General features: G+C 41.4%; 1 protein-coding gene across 3 annotated transcripts; it reads left to right on the forward strand.

The window, feature by feature from the left end:
• The first annotated feature begins 72 nt into the window (after positions 1 to 72).
• On the forward strand, positions 73 to 27,973 carry tp53i11b (tumor protein p53 inducible protein 11b). 3 transcript variants are annotated; one of them, XM_058075628.2, is made up of 9 exons: positions 73 to 177; positions 4,697 to 4,795; positions 4,905 to 5,005; positions 15,768 to 15,907; positions 20,629 to 20,687; positions 20,825 to 20,873; positions 21,146 to 21,242; positions 23,142 to 23,243; positions 25,109 to 27,973. In XM_058075628.2, the coding sequence occupies exons 4-9, from the start codon at positions 15,779 to 15,781 to the stop codon at positions 25,240 to 25,242; spliced, it is 570 nt and encodes a 189-aa protein (XP_057931611.2). In that variant the 5' UTR covers positions 73 to 177; positions 4,697 to 4,795; positions 4,905 to 5,005; positions 15,768 to 15,778; the 3' UTR covers positions 25,243 to 27,973. The 3 variants fall into 3 exon arrangements, with proteins under 3 accessions (XP_057931611.2, XP_057931612.2, XP_078646191.1); XM_078790065.1 differs by lacking the exon at positions 4,697 to 4,795 and having other exon boundaries at positions 153 to 177; XM_058075629.2 differs by lacking the exons at positions 4,697 to 4,795; positions 4,905 to 5,005 and having other exon boundaries at positions 74 to 177.
• The last annotated feature ends 19 nt before the right edge of the window (positions 27,974 to 27,992 follow it).

Below are 27,992 nucleotides of genomic sequence, written 5' to 3' on the forward strand. Positions count from 1 at the left end.
CCTTTAAATGAGCTGTTGTGCTTACGGTAAGCGAGGGCTATAGTGGCTGTGCTGGTGGCGGCTGTGCGGCGTTGAGTGAAAGCTTGGAGCTTGGCGGCGATGTGTCTGCTCCCTGTCTGCTGGGCTCACTCCATGTTCTAACGTCTGCCACCCTTTTCCTGCGACGAAACTCAAGCTGTAAGTACTTTTTTTTCTTAATAGTTTCCTCCTTCGGCGTGTGTGTACTTCGGGGTGATTTTGTGCGGTGTTTTTTGTGTCCGTGAATGCCGCACAGTCAGTGCTAGCTAAAGCGAGGTCAATTCACTTTAGCTTGTGAGATTCCTTCGTGGGCTAATTTGTGTAAAAAATATATACTGGTATATTAATTAGGGGTTGTTTAATGTGGGGTTATGGTTCATATTTAACAATGTTCTACTTTTGGAGGCGAAGGAAGTTCAGCCTTGTTGAAATTGAATTAACCAGTTTCACTCGTAAAATCTGTCAAATGCGAATAACGTCGACAAAGTATGACTTTTAATGGTTGTTTCTTGTGAGCTTGATGGCTGTGACTTTTTTTTTTTAAAGAAAAGTAACGGCAACGCTGTGACACCCCGCCCCGCTGCTGTTGAAATGAATGAAAACGTCAGTTTGTAATATGTAATGTATTGTTTTCATGACCTAACTTCAAATTGTTCCTGCTTGATGGCAGCCACTTCATAGTAATGTCACCGAAAACTCCACGTAGAATGAGTTAAGAATGTTGACGGAACTTGGTGGAGGTGAGGGAGTTGGTCGAGGAGTTGGTAGATTTGAGAGTCAAGAGTTTTCTTGGTGTTCTTTCTTGCACAGCTACGGAGGTGCAGTGAAGCATCAGCAGGAGATGTGCATAATGCAGCCATGCACTTCAGGTGTGTCATGACTTGTCCTCCGAGCTGTTAAGTAATGCTGCAGCACCTTCTAACAACACCCCCATCATGCTGTGGCTTGACTGCGTGCAATCCAGAAGCCATCCAACCAGAGAAAGGAAGCCCCAACCTGAACAACAGACAGATCATTCTCTCTCAGCACGCTCGTGTTTATTGACGGCTGTGCGTGTGACGCTGGAGACATTTCAACACACAACAAAACCTAAAGTCAAGATGACAATAACATGCGGGAGGAGCCGTGTGTTTGGCCTTTTGGATGAGACAAGTGGAATGAATGAGTCGAGCTCGAGTCCCATGGCGGCTGTCAATTGGGAATCAACAAATTATCCATGCGCCGTGGGCGGGCAGGGGAACCTAATTGGCCGGGGGTGTTGGATAAATGAAAATGGTTATCCCTCTGCAGCTTTGTCAGTGTAACATAGCAAAGTTAGCCGAAGTTACCATGGTAACAGCTTATTTAAAAGCCGTTCCAGTCAACACGGCTCGCTAAGACACTAAACTCTCTTGGCTGTATACCCCCATATACTGTTTTGTTTTGCTCCTCTCTACCAAACAGGCTGGATGACAAGAGAGTTCACTCTGTGCATCTGTCCCTGCAACTCAGCGCATTGGTTCCAAAGCGGAATGAACGGCATAAGTGAACCCTCCTGTCAGTCATTCAGTCTCTGTGTCCCAGTGGAAGGGGGCATCTCCAATGTTGGCAGTGGACTCGGGTTCCACGATGAGGTCCTCAAGGAGCTTCAAGTTTGCTTGTCATGATCATGGAATTGTGTTTAGAAGACATTACGTAAACAAAATCGGACTTAATGCCAACTTTGACACAGTGGTCCTTATTTGTTTTTTATTGAAAACATTCTTTTTCAGTATCACTGGGAAACTATAAACATCCAGCAGCAACACAATGTTTTGGCATGGCTACTATTGTAATGGAAAATATACAGAAGTGATTGTTTATGCTGCTTTAGCTGAGAGGTGTCACACCAACGATAGCACTTCTGGAAATGTACACTTCCGGATCAAGTGCTGGAGCCTATCCCAGTTGTCTTTGTTCGAGAGGCGACGTAGACCCTGGACTGGTGGCCAGCCAATCACAGGGCACATATAGACAAACAACCATTCACACTCACATTGATACCTATGGACAATTTGGAGTGGCCAATTAACCTAGCATGTTTTTGGAGGGTGGAATTGAATTATCATTATCAGTGAAGCCTAAGGATTAAAGATCAGTGTTGAAATTTGGGCTTTTAGATTGTAGATGGTACCCATATTATCAGATATTTATAAACAATTAGCGATTTATGGCAAATGTGATGCTAGTCAGAGCATATTTAGACTAAGCTTTTTATTTAGCATGGACATCCCAAGAGGAAGTCACTGAGGCCTAAATAATGAGCAAAGAGCTAGCACTAACATATGTAGATGTTGGGTTATGTGTCAGAAGGCACTGAGGCAGGCGGAACATAGTACGGCTTTAAGCCGTCCCTCGGGCCCTTTGAGTACTCTTACATTGGTGGCCAAAGCAGATGGTGACCTCTTTTAGCGTGGCTTGCCAATTCAGTTGATATTATTATGACACAGCATGCTGTAAACCTTGTCATTTTAGTATTTCAGATGAACCAAGAGGCAATGGGGAACTACGTGGCTCTAAAGCACACTTGAGAAGTCTGGAAACTGAATTCATTTTAATGCGTGCATGTATTTGCATTTTGGAGAAAGTGCTTGAAAATGTAGAGACTTGTTTCCTAATGGATTCCTGTCTGGTTAGATGGAACATGTTGCCGTAAAGCTGTGCTGATGCCAGGACTCCAGACAACTCAAACAGTAACACTATTTTGTCCCTGGCTGCCAGAAGGCCTCATTAGTTGCATCATATACAGTATACGTACATCCAGGATCGGCCTTTGCTTCTTAATGCATACACACGGGAAGGCAATTGTGCAAAAAAAAATACATATATATATATATATATATATATATATATATATACGTATATATATATATATTTATTTATTAATTATTTTTTGGCACAAATATATATCTATTTATTTTTGGGGGTAAAAAAAAAATATATTTTTTGGGTGAAAAAACAATTGCCTTCCCGTGTGTATGCATTAAGAAGCAAAAAAAAATAGATATATATTTTTTTTGGGGGGGGGGGGATAACCCAACTAACAAAGTTAATTAATTAGTGCGTTGTTTAGTCAACATCCAAAATGTTTTGTTTAGCATTTTTGCAGTGTCTGGAACATATTCCTTGGATTTACATCATTTCCTATGGGAAAATTTGCTTTGGTTAGAATCCGTTTTGGTTTGAGTAGAAAAGATGAATGACGTTAACCAAGGCATCAGTCAGTGTATTTCTTCTAGAACAGGGGTCTCAAACTCAATTTACCTGGGGGCCACTGGAGCTAGGGTCTGGGCGAGGCAGGGCTGCATCAGGTTTTCCCAAAAAAAAAAACAAAAAACGCATTTATTAAAAACCGAAAAATGAATAAACTTTGCTTTGGTTCCGATTTTCTACAAGAAAAGCTCTGATAAAACATTCCACTGTTCTCAAATATCTTACTTTGTATTTTTCTACATAAAATAAGATGAAAAATAAATAAACAAATCAAGAATAAAGAAAATCAATCAATCAGAAATAAATAAATATAATAATAATAATAATAAAACGGCAAATAAAAACTTAAAAAAACACATATAGTTGGTAGGTAGACATTATTTTTTTCAGATTAAAATGAACAAAGCATTATTAGAGCCCTGTAGACATGACAAAACACGACTATAGTCACATTTATACTCTTTTTATTTACAACATATTGCGCAACTGCAGGGTCTTGAGACACATGCTAACTCGCAAACTAGAGAGCTAGCGACCTAAACGGTAGCCTCCAAGTTATTTCCTTTAAAAGCCAAAAACTTACCACTTCCACACGGATAGGGAGGATAACTATTAACAGTTATTTAACCTTTAACATGAACATCAATCAAACGTAGTAATTTTTTCTGGGTACATGATACCATACAGCATCCATATCAAACTTGCGCGGGCCGCACTAACATTAAACTTTCATATCAAGGCGGGGGCCTCAAACTAGTGTCCTGCGGGCCGCGTGTTTGAGACCCCTGTTCTAGAAACTGGTGCTGCTTCATGTAAAGAGTATAAGTAGTATCCGACCTCCAGCACTATTTTAAAGCTACTTGGACCAAAAGAAAGAAGAGGTGTCCATTTCTTTATTTACAATGTCCACTCAAACAGTGTGCACCATGTCTTTATGCCATTGGGTGGACATTAGTAGGCCGCTCATGATAATCAATACACGATAAATAAATCATTTTACCGGCCTTTATATATTGATGTCTGCATGCCTCTTTTGTTTTCCTCGTCTTTCTCTCTCAACCAAACAGGCTGCATGACAAGAGGGTTGACTCTGTGAATGAACGGAGTGAGACAACTCTCCTGCTTTAGAATGTATTTTAGCTCTCCATTAATGTTTCATGCGAAAATGCATTCCTACACAGGCCGCATTATGGCAGACGTAATTTATCACAGCCGTACAGAGACAGGCTATATTTCTATGCTTGCTTCTGTAGGGAGAAATCCATCACGTTCTTTAAGGGCTCTTGGGTTTCTTTGTTTCCCTACTGACTGCGTTGAAAGTGTAACTGTGGCTTTAATATTGACCCTCAAGCAGATGTGAATGTTTATTTCCCAGGGCCGAGATTAGCAAAGTGCATGCCATATGTTCCTTGCTCTGACGTTGTCACTTTTATTGCACTTGTTTTAGGCTGCCAGGGGAAGACCAAAGAGCATTCCAATTTGGAGAGGTGGCAAACCCCATGCGGTGGACAATATTCTGTGTACATTTGGCAAAATTCCTCCTCAGGCAGGTCCAGCTGTCTGCAAATCTCATTTGGCCTTCATTCTAATCCCTCCAGGTCTTTTTGCTACGTTGGACAACATGTCCTTTTTAACTCTCTTGTGTCTTCTTGCAGCTTTGCGGTAATTTGTGGACTTTGTGGACCTCGCAGGAAATTTGTCAGAACGAGATAGCTGCTGCATTTTGCCACTTCATACGCCGTAGTATCTTCAATCAGTAAGTTCATTTTTGCTTTATGAAAAAAATGGCGGTCGAGTGGTTGGCACGCAGACCTCACACAGCTAGGAGACCCGAGTTCAATCCCATCTCTGTGTGGAGTTTGCATGTTCTCCCCGTGCATGCGTGGGTTTTTTTTTTTCGGGTACTCCGGTTTCCTCCCACATTCCAAAAACATGCTAGGTTAATTAGCCACTCCAAATTGTCCATAGGTATGAATGTGAGTGTGAATGGTTGTTTGTCTATATGTGCCCTGGGATTGGCTGGCCATCAGTCAAGGGTGTACCCTGCTGGGATAGGCTCCAGCACCCCCGCGACCCTCGTGAGGATAGGTGTTGGAAAATGAATAAATGAGTGATTTGGTTGAGCTGGTTCAATTATACTTCTTGGGTGTTAAGTTGGTGTGTGATGAGTTTAGTGTTCTTTGTAAGAATGCATGCGACCCTCATATTTTCTGAAGCTGTGGTGGTGGGCTGCATGGACCTTTTTTTTATTGTGAAGAATTTCTTATTTATCTCTGAACTTATTTATTTACATTTTTGAACAATAAGCAAGAACATTGCAAAGCTGCTTAGGGCTCAGGGATTTTGGATACGTACTGTATGTTACATGTATTCATTCCAAATGTTCAGACTTCTGCATTGACCAAAACCGCATAGCTCATGAAATATTCATGTTGTGTTCTCGACGCCGCAGAGTTTCCTCACGGAACCTTTTGCTGAAAACCGTTGCTGCTTTATGGCCTCATTTATCACTGAGCTATTTGGGCTCCTCTGGAGTTGGCTTTACTTAAGTAGTTCCTCTGTGATTAGCACAGAAACATTCAGAAAGGGGATTCCCTATCAGTGTATACATATAGATCACACCTAAACCGGAGATGATAAGTACTGATATGGTCGTAGAGAGCGTATGATGGCGTCGAGTAATGCATGTGTCTATTTGTGCAACATGGAAATAATGTAACAACTGTTGACTTCCCTCACGTTAAGCCGGTTCTGGTTATGAATGTAGCTCGGGTTTATGAATGCAGTGAAAAAGCCACGGCGGCAACATGTGCTGCGTACATTCATGCTGTGTTTGCCGTGTGCAGTACAAATGTCACACGCATACACTTTGCACAAATGCAAGCTTTAGCAGGCATTCGTTGTTTTCATATTTGCTTTTTTTTTAACAATGCACATTTTTATGACAAGTTTTTGTCACCAAGGGAATCTCTTTTTAAGCAACTGAGTTTGCAATAAAGCTCACTATTTGAAGGATGAAGAATATATAAAATGCAAATGTATGCAAATATATGCGAGGAGTCTAGGGTGGTGGTGTTGTGTGAACGTGCGCGCACACACACACACACACACTTAAACACACCCTCTAATACACAGTTGTTTTGCTGCCATGACGTGTCACCTTTCGGAAACGGTAACCTATTAGGTTTAACCAAGAGGTCATGCACTCATTGGATGCTGTCTGTGCACAAGATGGCTCCTATATCGCTTTGACTGAATGCTCTCATCTCTCATATGAAAGATGGTGGAACCACGGTTAGCGTCTGCCCCGGTTAGCGTGCTTTTTCATTCACATCAAATTGACGCCAAAGAGATCATGTTCCTGTCGGCCACCACACTAACGAGACGGCTTGTTTCCTCCTCTATCCCACAATTCCGAGTCACCATGTTTACAAGTAGTCTCTGCTGAAGATTTCTTTCCATCAGAACGTGCGCAGAACCCATGGATCTTCCTATATACCAGAGGTCTCAAACACACGCAGGACGCTAGTTTAGGCCCCCGCCTTGATATGTAAGTTCAATGTTAGTGCGGCCCCTCGCAAGTTTGATATGGATGCTGTATGGTATCATGTACCTACAAAAAAAATTACATTTGATTAATGTTCATGTTAAAGGTTAAATAACTGTTAATAGTTATCCTCCCTATCCGTGTGGAAGTGGTAAGTTTTTGGCTATTTAAGTTTAAAGGAAATAACCCGAAGGCTACCGTTTAGGTCGCTAGCGCTCTAGTTTGCAAGTTAGCATGTGTCTCAAGACCCTGCAGTTGCGCAATATGTTGTAAATAAAAAGAGTATAAATGTGACTATAGTCGTGTTTTGTCATGTCTACAGGGCTCTAATAATGCTTTGTTCATTTTAATCTGGAAAAAATTATGTCTACCCACCAACTATATGTGGTTTCTTAAGTTTTTATTATTTGCCGTTTTATTATTATTATATTTATGTATTACTGATAGATTGATTTTCTTTATTCTTGATTTATTTATTTTTCGTCTTGCTTTTTATTTTTCTACACAAAATAAGATATTTGAGAACAGTGGAATGTTTTATCAGAGCTTTTCTTGTAGAAAATTGGAACCAAAGCAAAGTTTTTTTCATTTTTCTGTTTTTAATAAATGCGTTTTGTTTTTTTGAAAACCTGATGCAGCCCAGCCTCGCCCAGACCCTAGCTCCAGTGGCCCCCAAGTAAATTGAGTTTGAGACCCCTGCTATATACCGACCCAATATTTGGGCTAGAAAAGGAGTAACCCAAGGGTAAAAGTCGGGTTTACATGTGCACAAATGGGTTCTCGCTAATATTCTGGTTCTGATCAGGTGATTTGACTGCATCATTCTGAAAATGAACACGCTCTGTGCTTCCTCCACTTCATTGATATTGATCTCAGTCATCTCAAACCGTGTTGTCGCATGAAGTACCACACCTAAATGGTGCAACATGATCTTTTCCAATGAAGATAGCAGTATTGATGACAAATAATGGAATTATGCTGGCACAGACACACTGTACATGCATAACCTGCTGCTACAATAATAACACAGCCTCAGGCCACGTTATGGTAATTATTCTTCTAGAAGACAAGCATAAAGTCATAGGAATAATACAATATTTAAGTCTAGTATGAAAAACAAAAAATCTGAATTGGGGAAATTAGGTTGCGGAAAAGTTATGTGGTGAAAATAAAGTAAATTTATGGTTATAAGGTCGTAATTATACAAAGGAAATTTGAAATGTGGGTGAAAGTAGAAATTGGAAAAAAAAACAGCTGTCATTTTTGCTATATTTATCACTATATGGACAGTTACTATGGTACACATAATGTCATTGGATGGTCATATCACCCTGTACTTCAGTACGGGACAAAAAAACCCCAAAAAACTGTATTATGGAAAGCAGGAAGTGAACAAATGTAACAGTTACTGATTGTAAAAGTACCAGATGGAGGGGTAGGATTTAATAAGCTTTGCTTCTTCCTAGTCCTTTTGGACATGTGGAACTGGGAACTGATTATGGGATGCACTCAATTGGAATCTGATGCATGTTCAAATGACCATTACCATTTTAGGAGAATAAAGTCAAAACATGAAGGGAGTATCGGAATATTAAGAGAGAAACTTTTGGGGAAAAGTTAGATTATGGGAATAAAGTCATACTATTACGAGAAGAGAATTTTTGAAGATTATTTCAGAAGAAAGTTGAAATATTTAGACCAAAAAAAACAAATGGGAAATACTAATTATATGCCTTTTCACCTACAGTGTGTATATAACACGAGGTACAACTCCAACCAAATGAATAGTTAGGCATAATTCTCGACAAAACATTGGGCACTCATGCTTGTAAAAATTTTTTTCGGTGAAATAGATCACTCTTGGTGCCATTTTGTCCACTTGGTAAAATCTGATTTAGTGGCAGCTTTGCCATATCTGGAGATGCGGGAATAATTGAAAGCATGGCAAAAGTCATAAGCTGTGGGCCCCTGGAACGGAACCCTCAAGTCTGGTGCATTGAAATACTTCTGTAGGAATAGAATATCATACCCTGCCCTTCTTGTAACCGTGGGGGATCTCATTGGCTTTAGACCCGTTTCAGTCCACAATAGGCTGTCTGATCTTTTTCTCAAGGGTTGGGGGGGCGTTTCTGAGAGAGGCTGATCAAAGCTCTCTAAATGCTCACTGAGGTTCAAGACTGTATTTAAGCCATTTTCAGTGCAAGGCCAGTTATGCACATGAATATTAACCATGTTCATTGAATTGTAATGATATAGTGTCCATATTATAATGCAAATGTGATTAAAAATATATACTGTATATCCATAACAACTGGGGAGTCACCCAAACAAGCAGAAACACATTGACAGAGGTAAAAAATAAGCCATTTTAAGACATGAATAAAACTCATGCTAGGTTAGCTGAGTGAGGGTTCAGAGTTGAGTTTTAGCTCGGCACGGGTTCTGCTGCGAGATAATTCAAACCTGCAGTAAAAGCAATCATGTCTGGTGCTTGTGTGTCTCGGCCAACAGTACATTAACATTACTGACACCTAGTGACCGGTGTGGAATACTACATTTTGTCGCAGTGTCTTTGAATGCATCTTCTTTCACCCGTATCAGTTCAGTCGGGCATTCAAATGCTTAATTTGCTGTCCTTCGTTGAGCTGCTTACTCCACTACGCAATCGTGCACTAGTGCAGTGGTGGGCAAACTACGGCCCGGGGGCCACATCCGGCCCGCCAAGTGTTTTAAATATGTTCTTTCCAAAGTATTTCATTGAAACTTAACATACAACCCAGCATCATGGCTTGAGCCAACCTTTTGATGGTTCAGGTAGTTTTTTTTTTTTTTTTAATCAATTTGGTGATTTGATGTGGTCTGCTGTTTACAAAGTGCTCCTGAAAAAGGGACACAAGCACATATAACAGGTTGCATGACTCTTTTACAGATACAAAGATTTCAGGTGGACTGTTAAAATATATATAGCCTGGCCCCCCCCGTCAATTTTGTTAAATCAGTGCGGTCCGCGAGTCAAAAAGTTTGCCCACCCCTGCACTAGCGAGTTATCTTGTACCTTTTTAGAATACTTTCAATCAGAACCACGTAACTCCGTCAAAGGAGGACCACCCGTAACGCCATCTTTTCATGCTAATCACGTCGCATGATGCGTGGACTCTCTCAAGGGAAACGTGGAGGCGCTGTGATCGCTCAAATAAAACTGATATACTACCTCCATTATTACACTCAGCCTTTGCACAAGTGCGCGTCTTCATAGTTGGTGGTGACGCACACCGCGGTGCACAAAGCCAAATGTCACATGTTTGCTCCGGCCACACGCTCCTCCTGCAGACTCCTCAGGCACAAGATGGAAGTCCTCCCGCGTTTGTGACGCAGAGCATTCATTCGTCTTGCTTTAGCAAATGACAGCACTAAGTGAATCAGACAAAGAAATGAAAGCTGTTCTCATTAAGGGTTGGCGTGGTTGCGGGTTGGGAAAACTAAAATGAACACAAATGGCAAGCATCCCGCAAATTTCTTGTGCGTAAGTGTATGATGGATGTAGACATAAAACCTGGGGGGGAAAAAAAAATAACAAAATGAAAGTTTTTTTCATTCTATCATCTGCCAGTAAACAACTATAAAAGACATGGCACGCCCCATCAGCGAGGTTTCTGAACCGCCGCCGTCTTAGTTGTGACGTCACGTCGAGAGACGAATGCACAGCAACCAAAGAGAAATATTCACAACAATAACAACATTGAGCGATTGTGTTATGACACACTAAACGGGTATCTTGTTTGACTGAAACACAAGGTGCGAGACCAGTGAGCAATGATTTAGTTAGCCTTGAAATTTGGCCGATTCATAGCATACGGTGGCGTGACACGTAAATGTTTCAGATCATCAAACCAATGTAAATATTCGTCTGTGACAACACAGCTCAACACAATGTGCTTCTTAAATGGGAGTTTTTATTTTGGACGATTTGGACTGAATCTTGGGCTGTATCGACATTGCACCGGATTCTCACACCTCGTCTCACATGCGTGTTTAAAAAAAAAAAAAAGTGTGGAAATCAAGTACACGTCTTTAGTGGGAAAGTGGCTGACATACAATGGTCTTCTCAAGGATCTATTATACCGTTTTTGACCTTTACCCAGAAGTAATCTGCGTCTTCGATTTAGCTTTGGAAATAGGTTTGCTCATCATCCAGCAGTGCTGCCTAGCAACCAGGTCACTCCGCAGGAAACTCGTCTCTGCGATGCTCGCGTAGTTTCAGATGTTGTCGGGAAATGTCCATTGACAAATCACCCTCGGTACGAGTTCACGATGAAGAATATTCTCTTGATGTATGTCGTCACCTGAAAGATCTGTGAGAAAAGACATCGCTGGTTACGGGCTCGAGGCCACAGGATGTGGGCAGCCAGAAAAATTTTCATTTGCTTTATTGTACACCCAAGGACATTAGCTGAAAGGAAATATCCCTTCCTGAAAAAAACTAAGCAGAATCTCCTCAAGATGAATAGAACTTCCTCAAACATGTCTGATGTCAATAGAGTACTATCACTCGGATACACAAAGAGACGGGATGTTTTCGGTGATTATAGGGAAGATGTCAGCCATTTGTCAATAGGTTAACAGGAGACGAGAAGGGAGGGAGCTTTGGAGATGAAATCTAGAACTTCCAGAGCATGGACTTAAGTCTTAAGGCATGCAGATGAAGATAGCTCGCCTTCAAAACACAGAATGCTAAGTAGTGTAGCTTATCCTTCAATTCTTGTTGTTGCAGCCTTGTCGCTATCATGGAATAGTGTTTAGAATGCGATCTGTAAACAAGACACCACTTACTCTGTTGTTGTTCTTGTGTTTTTTTTCCCCGCTGTGTACCACATCAGGAATAGCATCCATTTTTAAAGCTAGTGCTTCCTGTCGAGGCGTTCCTTCATAGCAGTCATCAGTGAAATCAAGACCGCAGAGAACAGAACCGTCTCTCGTTCTCGTTTCCACTGCTGCGATGTCTCAGTGTGCTGATGCGGATCTAAATCATTAACGGCGATTGTTGCACACAGGAAACGCCACCGCGGTATTGATGTCTGCGCCCTGGCTCCCGTGTGTTTATATCAAAGGGTGTTGCTATGTTCTCTGCCGTGGATATAAGGAGGCTGACTGTATGCCGTGTTTGGTGTTATTTTGGGAAAAACGGCAAGGTGATGTCTGCTTTCCTATTTGTTGTTCACACCCACACGCCGCTTCATCCGTATGAGACATTCTTTACCTCCGCCACATCTCATGTCGCTTCCCGTGGCCTCCTGGGGAGTTTCACACATTTCCCACTCGTCTTACTATGTTTAGAGGATTTTCATTTCAACAGCATGTTCCGGCATCACGGCCTGTGAAAGAAGAGCGAAAGCCATACGGAGTGCATCTAACAGGTGGATGTACCTTCTGCTATTATTATTATTATTATTCTTGGCCAGCGTACCGTAGGTCTTTAGTTTGCCCTTCTGACCAGCTGGGCCGACTTTGCTGCCAGCAAAAGTCACCTTCTAACACATTCCAGCTTGTGCCACTATTCTGTTTGCGTCATTATCATGGTGTGAATAATTCATCACTAAGCCAAAGGCCAAGCTGATCTGTTGGCAGCGGAATGAGAAGGTACCTGCGTTGACGCTCCAAAGTGTTTATTGTTACATTTTAAAGTGCTCATGACACCACAAAAACAACACATAACACAGGCGATATGTCTTTGGCTCTTATTTGTCATGGTGGGAATAAGAAAAGGAACATGTTAGTGTCATGTTAGCACTTTCATTTAAGACCTTGAAGATGTCACAATTCTGCTCCATACGTCTCAGTATTCATTTACTTACCCCCAACTTTCCGTGATGAGGAACGTAGTTGCTGCGGTCACTTGAGTAAAGAATATGGCTTGTCAAATCAATATGCGGGTGTCAATCAATAAGACGGGTGGGTGGGGTCAAAACTTTTTGACTTGTGGGCCGCGTTGTGTTAACAAAATTGTGGAGGGGGCTAGAAAATATATTTACACACACACTATTTTACGCTTATAATTCTAACAGGGGCGGCAGGGCGGGCGAGTGGTTAGCGCGCAGACCTCACAGCTAGGAGACCAGGGTTCAATTCCACCCTCGGCCATCTCTCTGTGTGGCGTTTGCATGTTCTCCCCGTGCATGCGTGGGTTTTCTTCGGGTACTCCGGTTTCCTCCCACATTCCAAAAACATGCTAGGTTAATTGGCCACTCCAAATTGTCCAGAGGTATGAATGTGAGTGTGAATGGTTGTTTGCCTATATGTCCAGGGTGTACCCCGCCTCTTGCCCGAAGACAGCTGGGATAGGCTCCAGCACCCCCCGCGACCCTCGTGAGGAAAAGCGGTAGAAAATTAATGAATTAATTCTAACAGTCCGCCTTGAATAATTAGTCTAATTAATTTTATTTTAATTTGTAAAAGTGTCACACTATCAGCTACATGTTCTAATTTTCCTCAAACTATGAAATGTAATTTATTTTTTATTTTTACTGAATAGACATCATGTTAAAAGTTAAAATACTGCAAAAGTAACTGGCGGGCTGGATTCAAGCGCTTGGTGGGCCGGATGTGGCCCCCGGGCCGTAGTTTGCCCACCCCTAGAGTAAAACATTTGCATTTGCCCATAAATAGGTTGGACATCTGCATTACTTTTTCCTCTTCCGTTATGTCACTGTGTGCTATCGCTCATTTACAAATGGAATATTTGTATAGTTAGGGATGTTTCATTCTCCGGAGAAGGACCTGATTGGAATCGTGATCGATTCAACCGTTCAGGTGGGATGCATTTTTCCTACTTTGTATGACTTTTGTACTGAAGAATCATTTTATTACTGAAGAGTGTTGGTGTCTCTTGGACTCTGCTTTGTTTCCGCATCCTTTTTCATTATTAAAACATGTCATGACTCCTGTTGACTGAATACTAATTGAATGGTCTTGAAGTATCCCCAGTGGTATCGGGAATAATGTCAGCCGAATGATGGTTGACTCTCAGCTGAAACCTCCTCATCATCGTAGCCTCTTGCAATCATGACAGGTGTTTTCCATGATGAGAAGGTGATTGGACCATTGTCAGTTGCTAGGCAACTACATCGGCACTGCGTCGGCAAGTCAAGAAGCTATGTTAGACAGATTCAATGGACAGACCCAGGCTGGGGTTGCGGTATGGGAGCATACCGGAAGAATGTGTGGTTTACTGAAGGAATGTACTAAAGTGTCGCGTCATCAGGGATTATGGAGCTGAAGCAGAGATTGTTGAATATATTACACGTCAATTAGGCGAATGCTGCACAACAATCCCTAAGAGAATGTTTTGAATGTGACTTCTCCATGAAAACATTCTACTTTCTACATTCCAAAACATGCATGCTAGGTTAATTGGCCACTCCAAATTGTCCATAGGTATGAATGTGAGTGTGAATGGTTGTTTGTCTATATGTGATCTGTGATTGGTTGGCAACCAGTCCAGGATGTACCCCGCCTCTCGCCCGAAAACAGCTTGTATAGGCTCCCCCATTGAAGGAATGTTAAACATGTGAACACACCGCAACTCTTGGATCTTCCTTTTGAATTTTTGTTTGCTAATTAAAGCAATGTTGTCTAGTCAACAATCTCTCCTCCTGTCCTTGCCTCCTTTTTCCTAGTATCTTGCATCCTTCCGGCTCTTTCTCCATCTCTGAGATCGTATAGACCTACCATCCATTTCTTTTTTTTCATTTTTTTTATTTTTGGAGTTCAACACCCTAGGTCCAGTGCAAATAGTGTAATGAACGAAGCTAGGATGAAGCTAGCCTGCTGTTGTATGGCGTCACAGACCAAATCAATGTGGGAACAAATCATGCCGCGTGGTGACAATGCGCTCTTGTGGTGCACCACCTGTATCGCGTTCTCACTTGGTGCCAATGCGCACCATTTTCCAGACCATAATTTGCACTTTTCTTCATGGTTTGGCTGGTCCTGTGACTTGTACTCCGGTGCGACTTGTATATGATGTTTTTTCAGCTTGACGTGGCTACGCCTATCACTCCTGTACCACTGGAATCGTTCAACTTACAATGATAACTGAGAAAGATACACCAAAAATTAATAACATTCTGCAGGTTACAAGCTAGTTATCTGAATAACTAATGTCACATTAACAGCTGTTCGTGTTACCAGACATTGTTTATTATTATAAATTAGCTTTCAAGATCAAATGTCTTGGATTTTATCAAATACATTTCCCCCCCAAAAAAATGCGACACATGTTTGTTTTCCTTATTCTCTGTGCAACTTATACCCCACAAAATTCAGTATATTACTTTTGACTCATTTAATCTACAAACCCAACACAATGAAATCACAATAGCAATAATAAATGTGCTTCGACTTGATTTGATTAACAAAATTGTGTTTCATGGTGATTCCCATTAGCGCTGAAAGCTTTTTACTGGAGTTGTTCAATAATTGCTCCTATTCAACTTCCCAAGAGATTTGCCCCAATGGAGCTGTATTCAATTCTAGGTAGACCATTCCAATCTGTGTGTTTGTGGGAGGGGAGGGGTTTGCACACACATTTGTGTGTGCCCTTTGACCCTCACCGATTCATCAGTGGTGGAGGCTGTGATTATTATCCAATGATGATGTCTCTTGATTTGACTATTGGTTGGCTGTTTGAGTCCGTTGGCAATGGTCATGAACACAAATCAGTTGGCCCTGCTGTGACAGTTGTCTGCATCCATGCTCCGTTCTGTACAAGCTAATCTCATGTCCATCTTATTGTGGAACATCAGCCTCAGATACCAACCACAGGACAGTCCCTTAGTTCAACTAATCTGATCAGGGCTGTCTGAAGTGTGGCCGAGGAGCCATCTTTGCTCATTTTGTAGCCCTCAAGGGAAAAGGTTTGGATACCAATCTTTTCTAGTACATTGAAGATTATTTTGGGTTTTTTTTTCCTCAGGTGTGTGGACCATGGCTTCTAAACCACATCCTCCTCTGATGAAGAAGCACAGTCAGACCGATTTGATAAGCCGCCTGAAAAGCCGGAAGATTCTTGGTGTTGGCGGCGAAGACGACGATGGGGAAGTTCACCGTTCGAAGGTCAGATTCCTTTTTCAGCCAACACATTCCAGTCATGCGGATTGAAAAACTGCAAATGGTAGTTGGTCCAACGGTGTAGGAGCCGCGATGTGCGGCCTCTGAGGAAAACTATCTAATTGGCCGATGACTCGTTCTTATTACGCTTCAATGAATCCAGCTCACACAATCCCATGAGCCCCAGCAGCTCCTGTGAGTAATGGCTGCCTATTCTTGCATGTACATGTAGAGCAGGGGTCTCAAACTCAATTTACTTGGGGGCCACTGGAGCTAGGGTCTGGGCGAGACTGGGCCGCATCAGGTTTTCCAAAAAAAAAAAAACTAAAAATTTTTTTATTAAAAACAGAAAAATGAATAAACTTTGCTTTGGTTTCGATTTTCTACAAGAAAAGCTCTGATAAAACATTCCACTGTTCTCAAATATCTTACTTTTTATTTTTCTACACTAAATAAGATGAAAAATAAACATATCAAGAATAAAGAAAAGCAAAATATAATAATAATAATAAAACGGCAAATAATAAAAACTTAAGAAAGCACATATAGTTGGTGGGTAGACAAATGATTTTTTTCAGATTAAAATGAACAAAGCATTATTAGAGCCCTGTAGACATGACAAAACACGACTATAGTCTCTTTTTTTCTCTTTATTTACAACATATTGCGCAACTGCAGGGTCTTGAGACACATGCTAACTGGCAAACTAGAGAGCTAGCAACCTAAACGGTAGCCTTCAAGTTATTTCCTTTAAACTTAAATAGCCAAAAACTTACCACTTCCACACGGATAGGGAGGATAACTATTAACAGTTATTTAACCTTTAACATGAACATTAATCAAACGTAATAATTTTTTCTGGGTACATGATACCATACAGCATCCATATCAAACTTGCGCGGGCCGCACTAACATTAAACTTTCATATCAAGGCGGGGGCCTCAAACTAGTGTCCTGCGGGCCACATTTGGCCCGCGGGCCGCGTGTTTGAGACCCCTGATGTAGCGCATTTCGATAATCCTTCATGTGTACAGCACAAGCACATATGGACAGCGATGCATCTCCAGAGACACACATTGTCAGGTTCTTCTTCTCTTGGTGGGCAGAGGAGAATAAAACAGTCACGTGACGATGCTAGCATATTATCTGCTATGCACATCCCTTTTCACAGCGTATCAGATATCGCATCAAAACCTAGCAGAGGGGAGAAGCTGCCAATGCTTGAATGTCCATGCTGTTTAAGTGTCAGGTTATTGGTGTGAGAAGCGTGTGGTGATCTCCTGTCGCTCACACAGGATGTGTTCATTTTATTGAGATGTTCACCCGGGTTTTGGAACGAATCAAATGGCGCTGTAGAAAGGAAAGCAGTTCATCCTGGAGTCCGTGTGGCTTTGTAAACAAAGGAAGGAAGCGCTCAGCGACTGGCTGCCTCTTCCTGCTGAGATAGGAATACCTATCATCAAGTGAGACAGAGGTGTTCTATTTACGCCACAATATGTGCCGGCAGATGTTGGTCAGGGTTCAATGCCTGCTTCTTAACACGCCGCTCAGTACGCTCCTTCAATGGTCTGACGGCATGAGACAAAGCCTTCATACGTGACTCTATCAACAGTCTAAACCAGGGGTCTCAAAATCAATTTACCTGGGGGCCACTAGCTAGGGTCTGGGCAAGGCTGGGCCGCATCAGGTTTTCAAAAAAAAACGCATTTATTAAAAACAGAAAAATATACATACAAACTTTTTCAGTGCTTTGGTTCCGATTTTCTACAATAAAAGCTCTGATAAAACATTCCACTGTTCTCAATTATCTTAATTTTTATTTTTTTACACAAAATAAGATGAAAAATAAATCAAGAATAAAGAAAATCAATCAATCAGTAATAAATAAATATAATAATAATAATACGGCAAATAATAAAAACTTAAGAAACCACATATAGTTGGTGGGTAGACAAATGATTTTTTTCAGATTAAAATGAACAAAGCATTATTAGAGCCCTGTAGACATGACAAAACATGACTATAGTCACATTTATACTCTTTTTATTTACAACATATTGCGCAACTGCAGGGTCTTGAGACACATGCTAACTCGCAAACTAGAGAGCTAGCGACCTAAACGGTCGCCTTCGAGTTATTTCCTTTCAACTTAAATAGCCAAAAACTTACCACTTCCACACGGAGAGGGAGGATAACTATTAACAGTTATTTAACCTTTAACATGAACATTAATCAAACGTAATAATTTTTTCTGGGTACATGACACCATACAGCATCCATATCAAATTTGCGCGGGCCGCACTAACATTAAACTTTTATATCAAGGCCTCAAACTAGTGTCCTGTGGGCCACATTTGGCCCGCGGGCCGCGTGTTTGAGACCCCTGGTCTAAACCCATCCCATGCTCCCACGTTCAGCCTGGTGTCGGCTAGATGTCACCTGGACATTTTCCATGCTCTAACCTGCCCGTATGTGAGTGATTTCATGGGGAAATAGCCTGACGTCGGAGCTGTGATAACGATAACGCTGTGTATTTCTTCATTTCCTGTTTCTCACCTTGTCGCTATCCCCCAATTTTATCAATTGATGCTCAGCTCCCTTTAAGTATTTTTCATGGCTGTTGTCGCTATTGTCATGTGATCACAGTTTGAACAATCGAGGCGACAGCCGAGGTAGCTCGGGCATCAGGTGCGTTACTAGTTGAGCTACATTTCTGGCTTGAGTGATGGTAATACATCTGCGTTTTCCACATCAACTATCTCGTCAGTAGTGAAGATATTTCACTGATAGAATAGCGCCATAGCCGACACAGAAGCTACACTTCTCCAGGCATTTTTACATAATTTTTTTTTTATGCAGAGGCGCTTCTGCTGCGGTGGCAGCGGTAACCATGGCGATGACAGATGCTCCTTCACATGACATGACGTAGCCGGGTGGCTGACAGAGAAGGGAGAGTAGTATGGAACAATTTCATGTTGTGAATCTTGACATTTGTAATCGGACTGTTACCATTTCATCCTTAACTCAGCTTCTTTTTTTTCGTGGATAGTTGACACAAACAAAATCAATTAAGTGGAATCTTCCACAGTCTTGCTCGGTTGTGCTTAAACACAACAGGAATGAACTAGTGTGTCTTGGCGGTATAAATAGTTAAGTACACAGCTGCAACAACAAAGTATATCACAGTAAAAGTATCGCAGTGTATTTCTAATACAGACACGCCAAATTACCCTGACGACATTTAATAAAAAAAGTCTTTGATTCAATAAATAAACAAACAGGCAAACATTTCAACCTCCCCCAATGGTAGACCCAAAGTTACGCTTTGTTGGGACACCCTTGGCTTAGCGAGTCCTCAGACATCTGTATCGTGACTAATAACCAATCTAGCAGTTTTTTCTTATCTCAGAGACGCATGTATTGCTCTTCTCAACGGGCAGCAGGCGCTGCTGTGAGGCCCCTCCCCATCTCATAGTACTCAGACAATGCGACAAAAACTTTTTTTTGTCTGTCCTACAACCATGTTTCTCTCTCCTGCAGCACCCGGCACCCTCACATGCCCCATTACCACCACAAATAGATTACAGTCCTTTGGGAAACACTGTCAATTTTATTTTTAAGATGCGAACAGAAGCTGTGGGGAAAGTTGTCGTTATATCAGATATTTCAGGGCCAGCCTTGTGGAGCAGAAAAAGACTGTAATTGATAGCGACTTCCTTATAAGCACCCCCCCCCACTGGAAAATGATTCATCTTTTCCGCCTTGGTGCTTTTCACGCATCACTGTGTCTTTTATTGCACTGATGCTCATCTGACCACAGGGAGGAGGGAAATCACTGCTGCTGGAATTGAAGGTTTTGGACCAAATATTTGTGTAACAAAGAAAAAATGCTCTGAAAGCAGCTTTGTTTTTATTTTAGAAAGGCACACGCCCAAAAAATTATTAATAATTAATACAGCTTCACGATACTACAGGTTTTTGTGAAAAAGTGTTTGCTCAGATGGCCGGACATTCTCCTTCCGCAGAATTCATACTTCTATTTACCGTATTTTCCGGACTATAAGTGGCACTTTTTTTCATAGGTTGGCTGTTCCTGCGACTTATACTCCAGAGTTCATGTTTATTTTTTGTGTAGCTGAATAAGCATTGTGTTAGCATATCTTACACCTATTCAGCCTGTTCTCTATTCTTTTATTAATGTTAGAACTTGCCTTTCAAGATGACGTAATGTCTGTTTTGTAAAATAAATTACCTGCAAAAATGCGACTTATACTCCAGTGCGACTTATGTATTTTTTTTTTTACCTAATGATGCATTTTTGGCCTTGTGCGACTTATACTCCGGAGTGACTTATAGTCCAGAAAATACGCTATTACCGCAGACCATCACACTACCACCACCATATTTGACTTTTGCTATGATGTTCTTTCCTCCCAAAATGGCCACCGTTTGTCTGGTCAGACCACAGAGTATTTTCCCAAATGTCTTCGGGGATCATCAAGATGTTAAACTGGAATTTTTTTTTTTATTGAAAACTAACATTTGAATTAATTTGATGGTCTGAAACATTTAAGTATGGCAATAAAACTTTTTCACAACACGATGTAAATGTACTTATTTGTTCCATCGTTCTTGGTTTTCTACTTTGATGAATAATATGTAGCTACCCATAACACCCCCTTATCTTTCCTATTTGTTCAACTCATTTCTTCTGTCTTGATGCGCAGATCAGCCAGATGCTGGGGAACGAGATGAAGTTCGCAGTCCGAGAGCCAGTCGGTCTGAGGTGAGATTTCAGCAGGGCGAGATCAGCCGTGCTCGGCGTCATTCTCAGTAGAGCTGAAATTGTGTCAAGTCAGATCAGAGCAATCAGGTCTGATGGAAAGCAATGCTGTTCTCTTTTTTTTTTTTTTTTTTTTTAAGGCTGTGGTTGCTGATCTCCGCTGTGGGTTTCACTGCCGTCGCCTTAATGGTAAGTGCCGTGGAAATGAATCCATCACCAGGCTCGGCTTCTTGTGTCTTTCACATTGCAAAGGCATTGTGTCACTCGGGGATGAATTGATGATTTTTTTTTTGTATGCACATTTGCCGTTTGGAGAAACAGTTCAGTCTCTGTCTGCCTTAGCGCGTCCATATTCAATATGTCCACTGTTCATGGCGTCCACACTCCACTTGTCACAGTGCCTGTACTTTGGAGGGCTCACTGCTGTTGCTGTGTTGTAATTGTCCCGTTTTTTTACACAGGCCCTGGTGTTTCCTAACCAGCTATATGAGGTCGTTTTTGAGGAGGAGCTCTCCACAACCAGTCTCTCTGTTCGGCTTTATGGAGGAGCGCTGTTAAGTGAGTGTCGGTCCAAAGATGCGAGAAAGAAATAAAAGCTCTCTAATTCCATGAATACAATGGATCCTTGTACATTTGGGATTCACTATTCAATGAGGACAACATACTCACTCATAGTACTGTTACTACAAACATCCGCCACGTGATGTGGATGAAACCGAAGAAGTTTAACAAGGGGGCGGGTGCGCTGGACCTCAGCTTAATGATAAGGTAAAAGATGGAACTTAGAACAGTAATTGCTGAAAAATATAGTTATGTAAAAAAAAAACATGGAAAAGCCATCAGAAGCACAATTTCGAAAGAAGAGGAGAAAGAGGCAAAAGATGACTTGATGTACACCACATTATGGAATATATGAAGAGCTTGCAACCAAAAGGCGCTAAATCCATTTTGACTGATTTCGAGAAAATCAATGATTTTTAACTACGCACATATCAATCTATTTGGTCATCAAGTCTATATTGCAAATGAAAGAGCTATCAATATAGGTCATAAAAATGCACGCTATAAAAATCCTGCACACACCATGTATTTTATATATTTTTTTAAATTATTTTTTTTTTCGGATTTAGCGCCTTTTGGCTGAAATAAATTTGAAGTCACCTTTAACTTCTTCAATGGCATTTTTGTAAAAGAATGTAAGGTGCTTTAATGTGCTATGCTAATAAAATAATTACAACACAGAAGCCATTCTCAACATACAATACAAAATAATTATGATTAATTAAATTAATAAAAATTTGATTAAAAGCAGTGCTCATATTTGACTGCACCATGAAGGTGACAGTGACAAAAATCATCTCATTACAAACTCTTTACATTGTATGTTTTTTAGTACAAGTCAAATAATGTTTCTCATGAAAGTTGGAGGTGTCAAGGTAGAGACATGCCTTTTATGGCGTAAAAAAAACTTCCATGTTACAGAATACTGTAAAAACACAATTTGTGTTCTCCTGAATTGCATAACATACTGTAACTATCATACGTGTACTTAATGTACACAAACAAAACAGGATGCGCACTGATACTGGCTTTCTGTATGTGCAGTGCCAATTGTATTCTTCTCTCTGATTGGTCAGATTATCAATAGATGGGGAAACTTGGGCCAATCAGAATAAAGAAAGGGATTTAGCTCCTTTTGGTTGAAATCTGAAATGGAAATAGCGCCTTTTGGTTGAAAGCATACATTTCATATCACTTTTTTTCATATTTTTTAAAATGATTTCAAGACCAAAATATGTGATTTGGATACACATGACAGAGGTCTATTAAACTCATGAAAAACATGCAAATTGGTGAAAATTGGATTTAGCGCCTTTTGGTTGCAAGCTCTTCATATATGATCAAATAAGCTAACCTTACTAACATTCTTTTCTTCAATTAGAGACTTGAAGATTGTTGCGATGGAGAGAAAGAGGGCTAGAAGGATTTGTGCAAAAACATATTTTTTCCCCTTCTATTTGTATTATGTCTCATATTTTTTTAACTTGTTTTTTAAAGTAAGCTTTTGTGGCAATGTCTCGATTTGCCCAGGGCGTCATTCAAGGCAGAACTGCCACTGAAGCAGGCTATCTATGGCGGGAGATGATATGGTCCATCAGCCCTCCCACTTATCAGCCCTGCTTGTTTCCTTAGCATCACTGTGTGTGTGTGTGTGTGTGTGTGTGTGTGTGTGTGTGTGTGATGGTGAGTGACATGCAGTGAAATTACCCAGAAGAATGTCAGGGGACAAAATGACAGAGCACAATCTTTTATCAGACTTGCGAAGTGAAAAACGTTGCCATGAATGATGATATTGTGAGTAGAACTTAACAGAAGTTGACATTTCTTCTCAATGCAGCTGCAATTGAATGCGATCATTTCAATGCTACAGTTGACTCACAAGAGTCGTTCCTGCAGGTTTGGCGCTCATCATGTGGAACGGTCTCTACACGGCAGAGAAGATCGTCATCCAGTGGACTCTGCTGAGCGAAGCTTGCTACTTCACGGTCCAGTTTCTTGGTAAATATGCAACATTTTCTTTGCAGCATCTGCTTATCTTAGTGAAATGTGGAGGCCAAGCCCTCTGAATGCAGAATGGATAACCAAAGCGGTGTTTATTTATTAATATGAATGTGCAGAAACTGCCCTCTTGTGGTCATTGCTTAGACTTGCAGCCTGCATTGTCTTTTGTTTTCAGGGGAGGGGGTTGGCAGTAGGCAGCTTTTCAACAATCCTCATGTGTTTTTTTCCTTATTAAACACATTCCACCATAAATAGTGTAAACACAGCCCAAACGTGCCTCAGGCATAATAAGACAGTATACCCTAGGTTATCTGTTTTATTCATTCCACACCTGCTCACCACCTTCAAAATAGGATGAACATCATTAGAGCCGGCTGCATGGTTAGCGAGTGGTTAGCGCAGGCCTCACAGCTAGGAGACTCAACGTTCAATTCCACCCTCAGCCATGTCTGTGTGGAGGTTGCATGTTCTCCCCGTGCATGCGTGGGTTTTCTCCGGGTACTCCGGTTTCCTCCCACATTCCAAAAACATGCTAGGTTAATTAGCCACTCCAAATTGTCCATAGGTATGAATAAGATAAGATAAGATATGCCTTTATTCGTCCCTCAGTGGGGAAATTTGAATTGCACAGCAGCAAGAGTACAGAATCATTTAAGCTGTACAAAATACACAATATAAAAAAGTAAAAAAAACCCAAGTATTAACAAATCAACAATTTTACCCAGAGTTATACACAAATAATGAAATGAATAATAAAATGAGATTAAATATATGACCAGTCTATACACTACGACAGGGGTCTCAAACTCAATTTACCTGGGGGCCACTGGAGCTAGGGTCTGGGCGAGGCTGGGCCGCATCAGGTTTTCCAAAAAAAAAAAAAAAAAAAAAAACGCATTTATTAAAAACAGAAAAATTAATAAACTTTGCTTTGGTTCCGATTTTCTACAATAAAAGCTCTGATAAAACATTCCACTATTCTCAAATATCTTACTTTTTATTTTTCTACACAAAATAAGATGAAAAATAAATCAAGAATAAAGAAAATCAATCAATCAGTAATAAATAAATATAATAATAATAATAAAAACTTAAGAAACCACATATAGTTGGTGGGTAGACAAATGATTTTTTTCAGATTAAAATGAACAAAGCATTATTAGAGCCCTGTAGACATGACAAAACACGACTATAGTCACATTTATACTCTTTTTATTTACAACATATTGCGCAACTGCAGGGTCTTGAGACACATGCTAACTCGCAAACTAGAGAGCTAGCGACCTAAACGGTAGCCTTCGAGTTATTTCCTTTAAACTTAAATAGCCAAAAACTTACCACTTCCACACGGATAGGGAGGATAACTATTAACAGTTATTTAACCTTTAACATAAACATTAATCAAACGTAATATTTTTTTCTGGGTACATGATATCAAACTAGTGTCCTGCGGGCCACATTTGGCCCACGGGCTGCGTGTTTGAGACCCCTGCACTACGAGATCTTGCTTGTGAGTTAATATGAGGAATTATAGAAATACTTCACTGTGTGAATGGTTGTTTGTCTATATGTGCCCTGTGATTGGCTGGCCACCAGTCCAGGGTGTACCCCGCCTCTCGCCCGAAGACAACTGGGGTAGGCGGTAGAAAATGAATGAATTATTAGAGAAAATAAATAATGTGATATTTGCAAACCAATCCAATTAGACGCGCTAAGAAGTTATGAACTGTATATTTCTACGCACACATTGCACCCCTTAAAGTTGTGTACTTTAGTACCAGACGGCAGCGCTACTTTGGTTTTCAGTGTGTTTTGCCCCCCCCCCTCCATCTTCCTCACGGTGTGTCTCTCTCTGCTTTCAGTGACCTCCATCACCTTGATAGAGATGGGCATGCTGCCCAATGCCGCCACGCTGCTGCTGCTCAGCCGGGTCCTCTTCTTGGCCATCACCCTGGCGTACTACTACCACCTGGGTCGCAAACCAAAGAAGGTCTGAGCTTAGCTTCGCCGTGCTTCCCGGGGGGGGAGGGCATCTGAAGGTGCGGCTTATCATTTGAATGGGAGCTCGGAGCATTATTTTGCCAGCGATTGCACGTTCCGCACTCACACGTGCGTGGGACCTAGCTTATTAAAACCCCGCAAAAAAAGTCAACAACCGAGCACACGATGGACTCTCTGTGGGGAAGCTAAAAATGACGAGGTCAAACAGTCCCTCCTTTTTGAGTGATGTTGTTTGTGTTGTATTGCATCGTCCTGTCCCCATGTTTGATGACGGGGTATGTTACCTACAGAGCCGTGTCCTACATTTAGACGTCCAAAATGACAGTTTACGCTTCTTCTTCTGCCTCTTAACTGCACCCCATAGGACTTTGTGACGGAATGGACTGTTGTATTTGCGTAACACTCTGAACATGAACAACACTGAGGGTCCAATCGGGGAATGGACAAAAAATGACAACATTTTCTGTAGTTATCATGTAGTTTCATAATTTGCCCTGAGTGGGGTTGGGCATCCACGGGAACCGGTACCAACATTCCAACTTCAAATGTTCTTAGTCCTGAGCACCAGCAAAGACAAAGCGGCTAAAACCTTTATAAAAAAACAAACATTTGCAACCCAAAGATATCACGTAAAGGAGGCTCAGCGATCAACGTGATTAATTCTCAGTACCTCCTTCCACTTCCTGGTAGCATCACAGTCTGAGGAGTCAAAGCTTAAGTAGGTTTGTCTACCAGGGTTAACCAGGGTTTCTGGATGCTAGCTGACGTGGACGTTGGGTGTAAATAAAGGACGGGAGATACTGGTTCGCTAGGCTAGCTAATTGATTTACACGGTCAAGGGACCTTCTCAGCCCACACAACACACATCTGGCCTTCAAAGTAAGAGTAAGCCACATCCTGTTTACCTGTGCTCATTTGATACTAAATAGCTTACACCAACATTGGCTCCCGTAAAAGGGAACAAGTTAAATGCTGGGATATTTATGTTTTTAGCCTTGTCGGGAATTCCGAGTCAAGTTGATGGAAGGTTCATATCATGGAGAAGTTCAGACCTTCCATCCACGCTAGCTTTCGTGATCCTGCCTCTTAAACGCATCGTAATGGAGAATCGTCAGGAAGTGGAATCCACACGAGGAATCGGAAAGGGGATGTTTTGGCATTGACAAGATGGCCGACCCCAGCCGTCAGCGTGTTCACCTTTCAAGGTCGCCAATGTGGTGTATGAACTCAAATCGTACAGTAGCTGTTTTTTCGCATGACGCTGGGTCAACATGGTAGTTTTAGCCTTAATGAGAGCACACCTAACTATACGCTAATCCCTCGCCATTCTTCACGCTCGGAATTTCACTGCTTCACTCCGTCATGGCTTTTCCAAAAATACATTCAATCATAAAATGCGTTAAATGAGGTCTATTATTGCTCCAATAAAATATGCACATTAAACACATTTGATGTAGTTTGCCTGAATGATGTCATACACCAACTTAAGGCATTCAGATGATGCGTTCAAGGACGCTTTGATATGTAGTATTCTACACCGGTCATTCGGTCTCACTAATGTTACTGTGAGTTTGGCTGAGACACACAAGCACCAGACATTTATTGCCGGCTCGAATTATCTCACAGCAGACACACGCTAAGCTAACCCCCCACGCCAAGCTAACACTCAACTCTGAACCCCGGATGTCACTTCCTGTCCGCCCGCCACCAACAACACACACACAAGCATGAGTCTTATTATGTCTTGGCTCTTACGTCGGCCGTAGTGTGTAAACGTGACTATAGGGTTGCTATTTAATGTCTAGAGGGCTCTAAATCATGTTAGACAGCATATTTAGGAAGTTGAAGAGGTTTTCTGTACTCTTGACTATGAAAATATTCCCTTTTATAGATGAGGAATCCTACTTTGTGGAAATGTACTGATGTAACTGCTATAAAGGAGGGATTACTGTAATGGTGTGTAAATACCCACTCAGTGATGTAGGACAGTTTTTGTACAACGCTGTATTCGTAGTCTTGCCTTTAAACGTTTTCGGAGTACACACGATGTTGTTATGAAGCAGACAGAGTTAAGTGTTTTGTATTCAAGCGTTTTCATTCGGGTGTGATTTTGCACCTCTGGTGTAGTTCGATTCCATGCATGGAATCATGCAGTGCAGAAAGAGCAGAGCGTGTAGCAGCCAGCGGAGCCAGCAGACGGCTAGGAAGGAACCGGAGAGTAAATGTCCAGTACAAGTCTACCTCCCAGTTACAGTACTTGGCGTTCCACATGTGCTGACGGTGGCCTCGGACGGTGGCCTCGGAGTCCCGCCCCAGATGGGAGTAGGTCTTGAGGTCTGAGTGATTGCTGGGTCACTTGGGTGAGCCTTCACTTCACTTCACGAGGATGAGGTCTCATACGCTCCGTAAGGTAGTCATTATCTTTTAGCGGTCTTTCATTACATACACTTCCCCACAGTCACACACCGATACTTCTACTGCTGAAGGCCGCCTATTTCCCACTACGCCGGAGAGGCCTCAAATCATCCACCTTGTCCTTGCTCAAAGGTCTGTGATGCTGATTTAGTTTTTTGGACTTTTGGCTTTTCTGAATGAGAACAAATAAAAGTTGTAGCATTGTGTTTTTATGTAAATACTGTTTGTGCTACTATCTTGTACCTCCAAATGTATTGGCATTGTTATTTCCATGCTGTAGTTTGAAATAAAGAATCTTTGTTTATTTTCAACACTTTTGTCATTTACTCT

This window comes from Doryrhamphus excisus, linkage group LG1, assembly GCF_037039965.1.
Source record: "Doryrhamphus excisus strain RoL-2023G ecotype Guam linkage group LG1, RoL_Dexc_Guam_v1.1, whole genome shotgun sequence".
NCBI classification, from domain to species: domain Eukaryota; kingdom Metazoa; phylum Chordata; class Actinopteri; order Syngnathiformes; family Syngnathidae; genus Doryrhamphus; species Doryrhamphus excisus.

Excerpts from the sequence above, each read along its gene's own strand:
- tp53i11b (XM_058075628.2), top strand. The coding sequence starts at position 15,779 with ATGGCTTCTAAACCACATCCTCCTCTGATGAAGAAGCACAGTCAGACC. Across the intron at positions 20,688-20,824 it reads CGAGAGCCAGTCGGTCTGAG|GCTGTGGTTGCTGATCTCCG; the intron begins GTGAGATTTCAG and ends TTTTTTTTTAAG. Across the intron at positions 20,874-21,145 it reads TCACTGCCGTCGCCTTAATG|GCCCTGGTGTTTCCTAACCA; the intron begins GTAAGTGCCGTG and ends TTTTTTACACAG.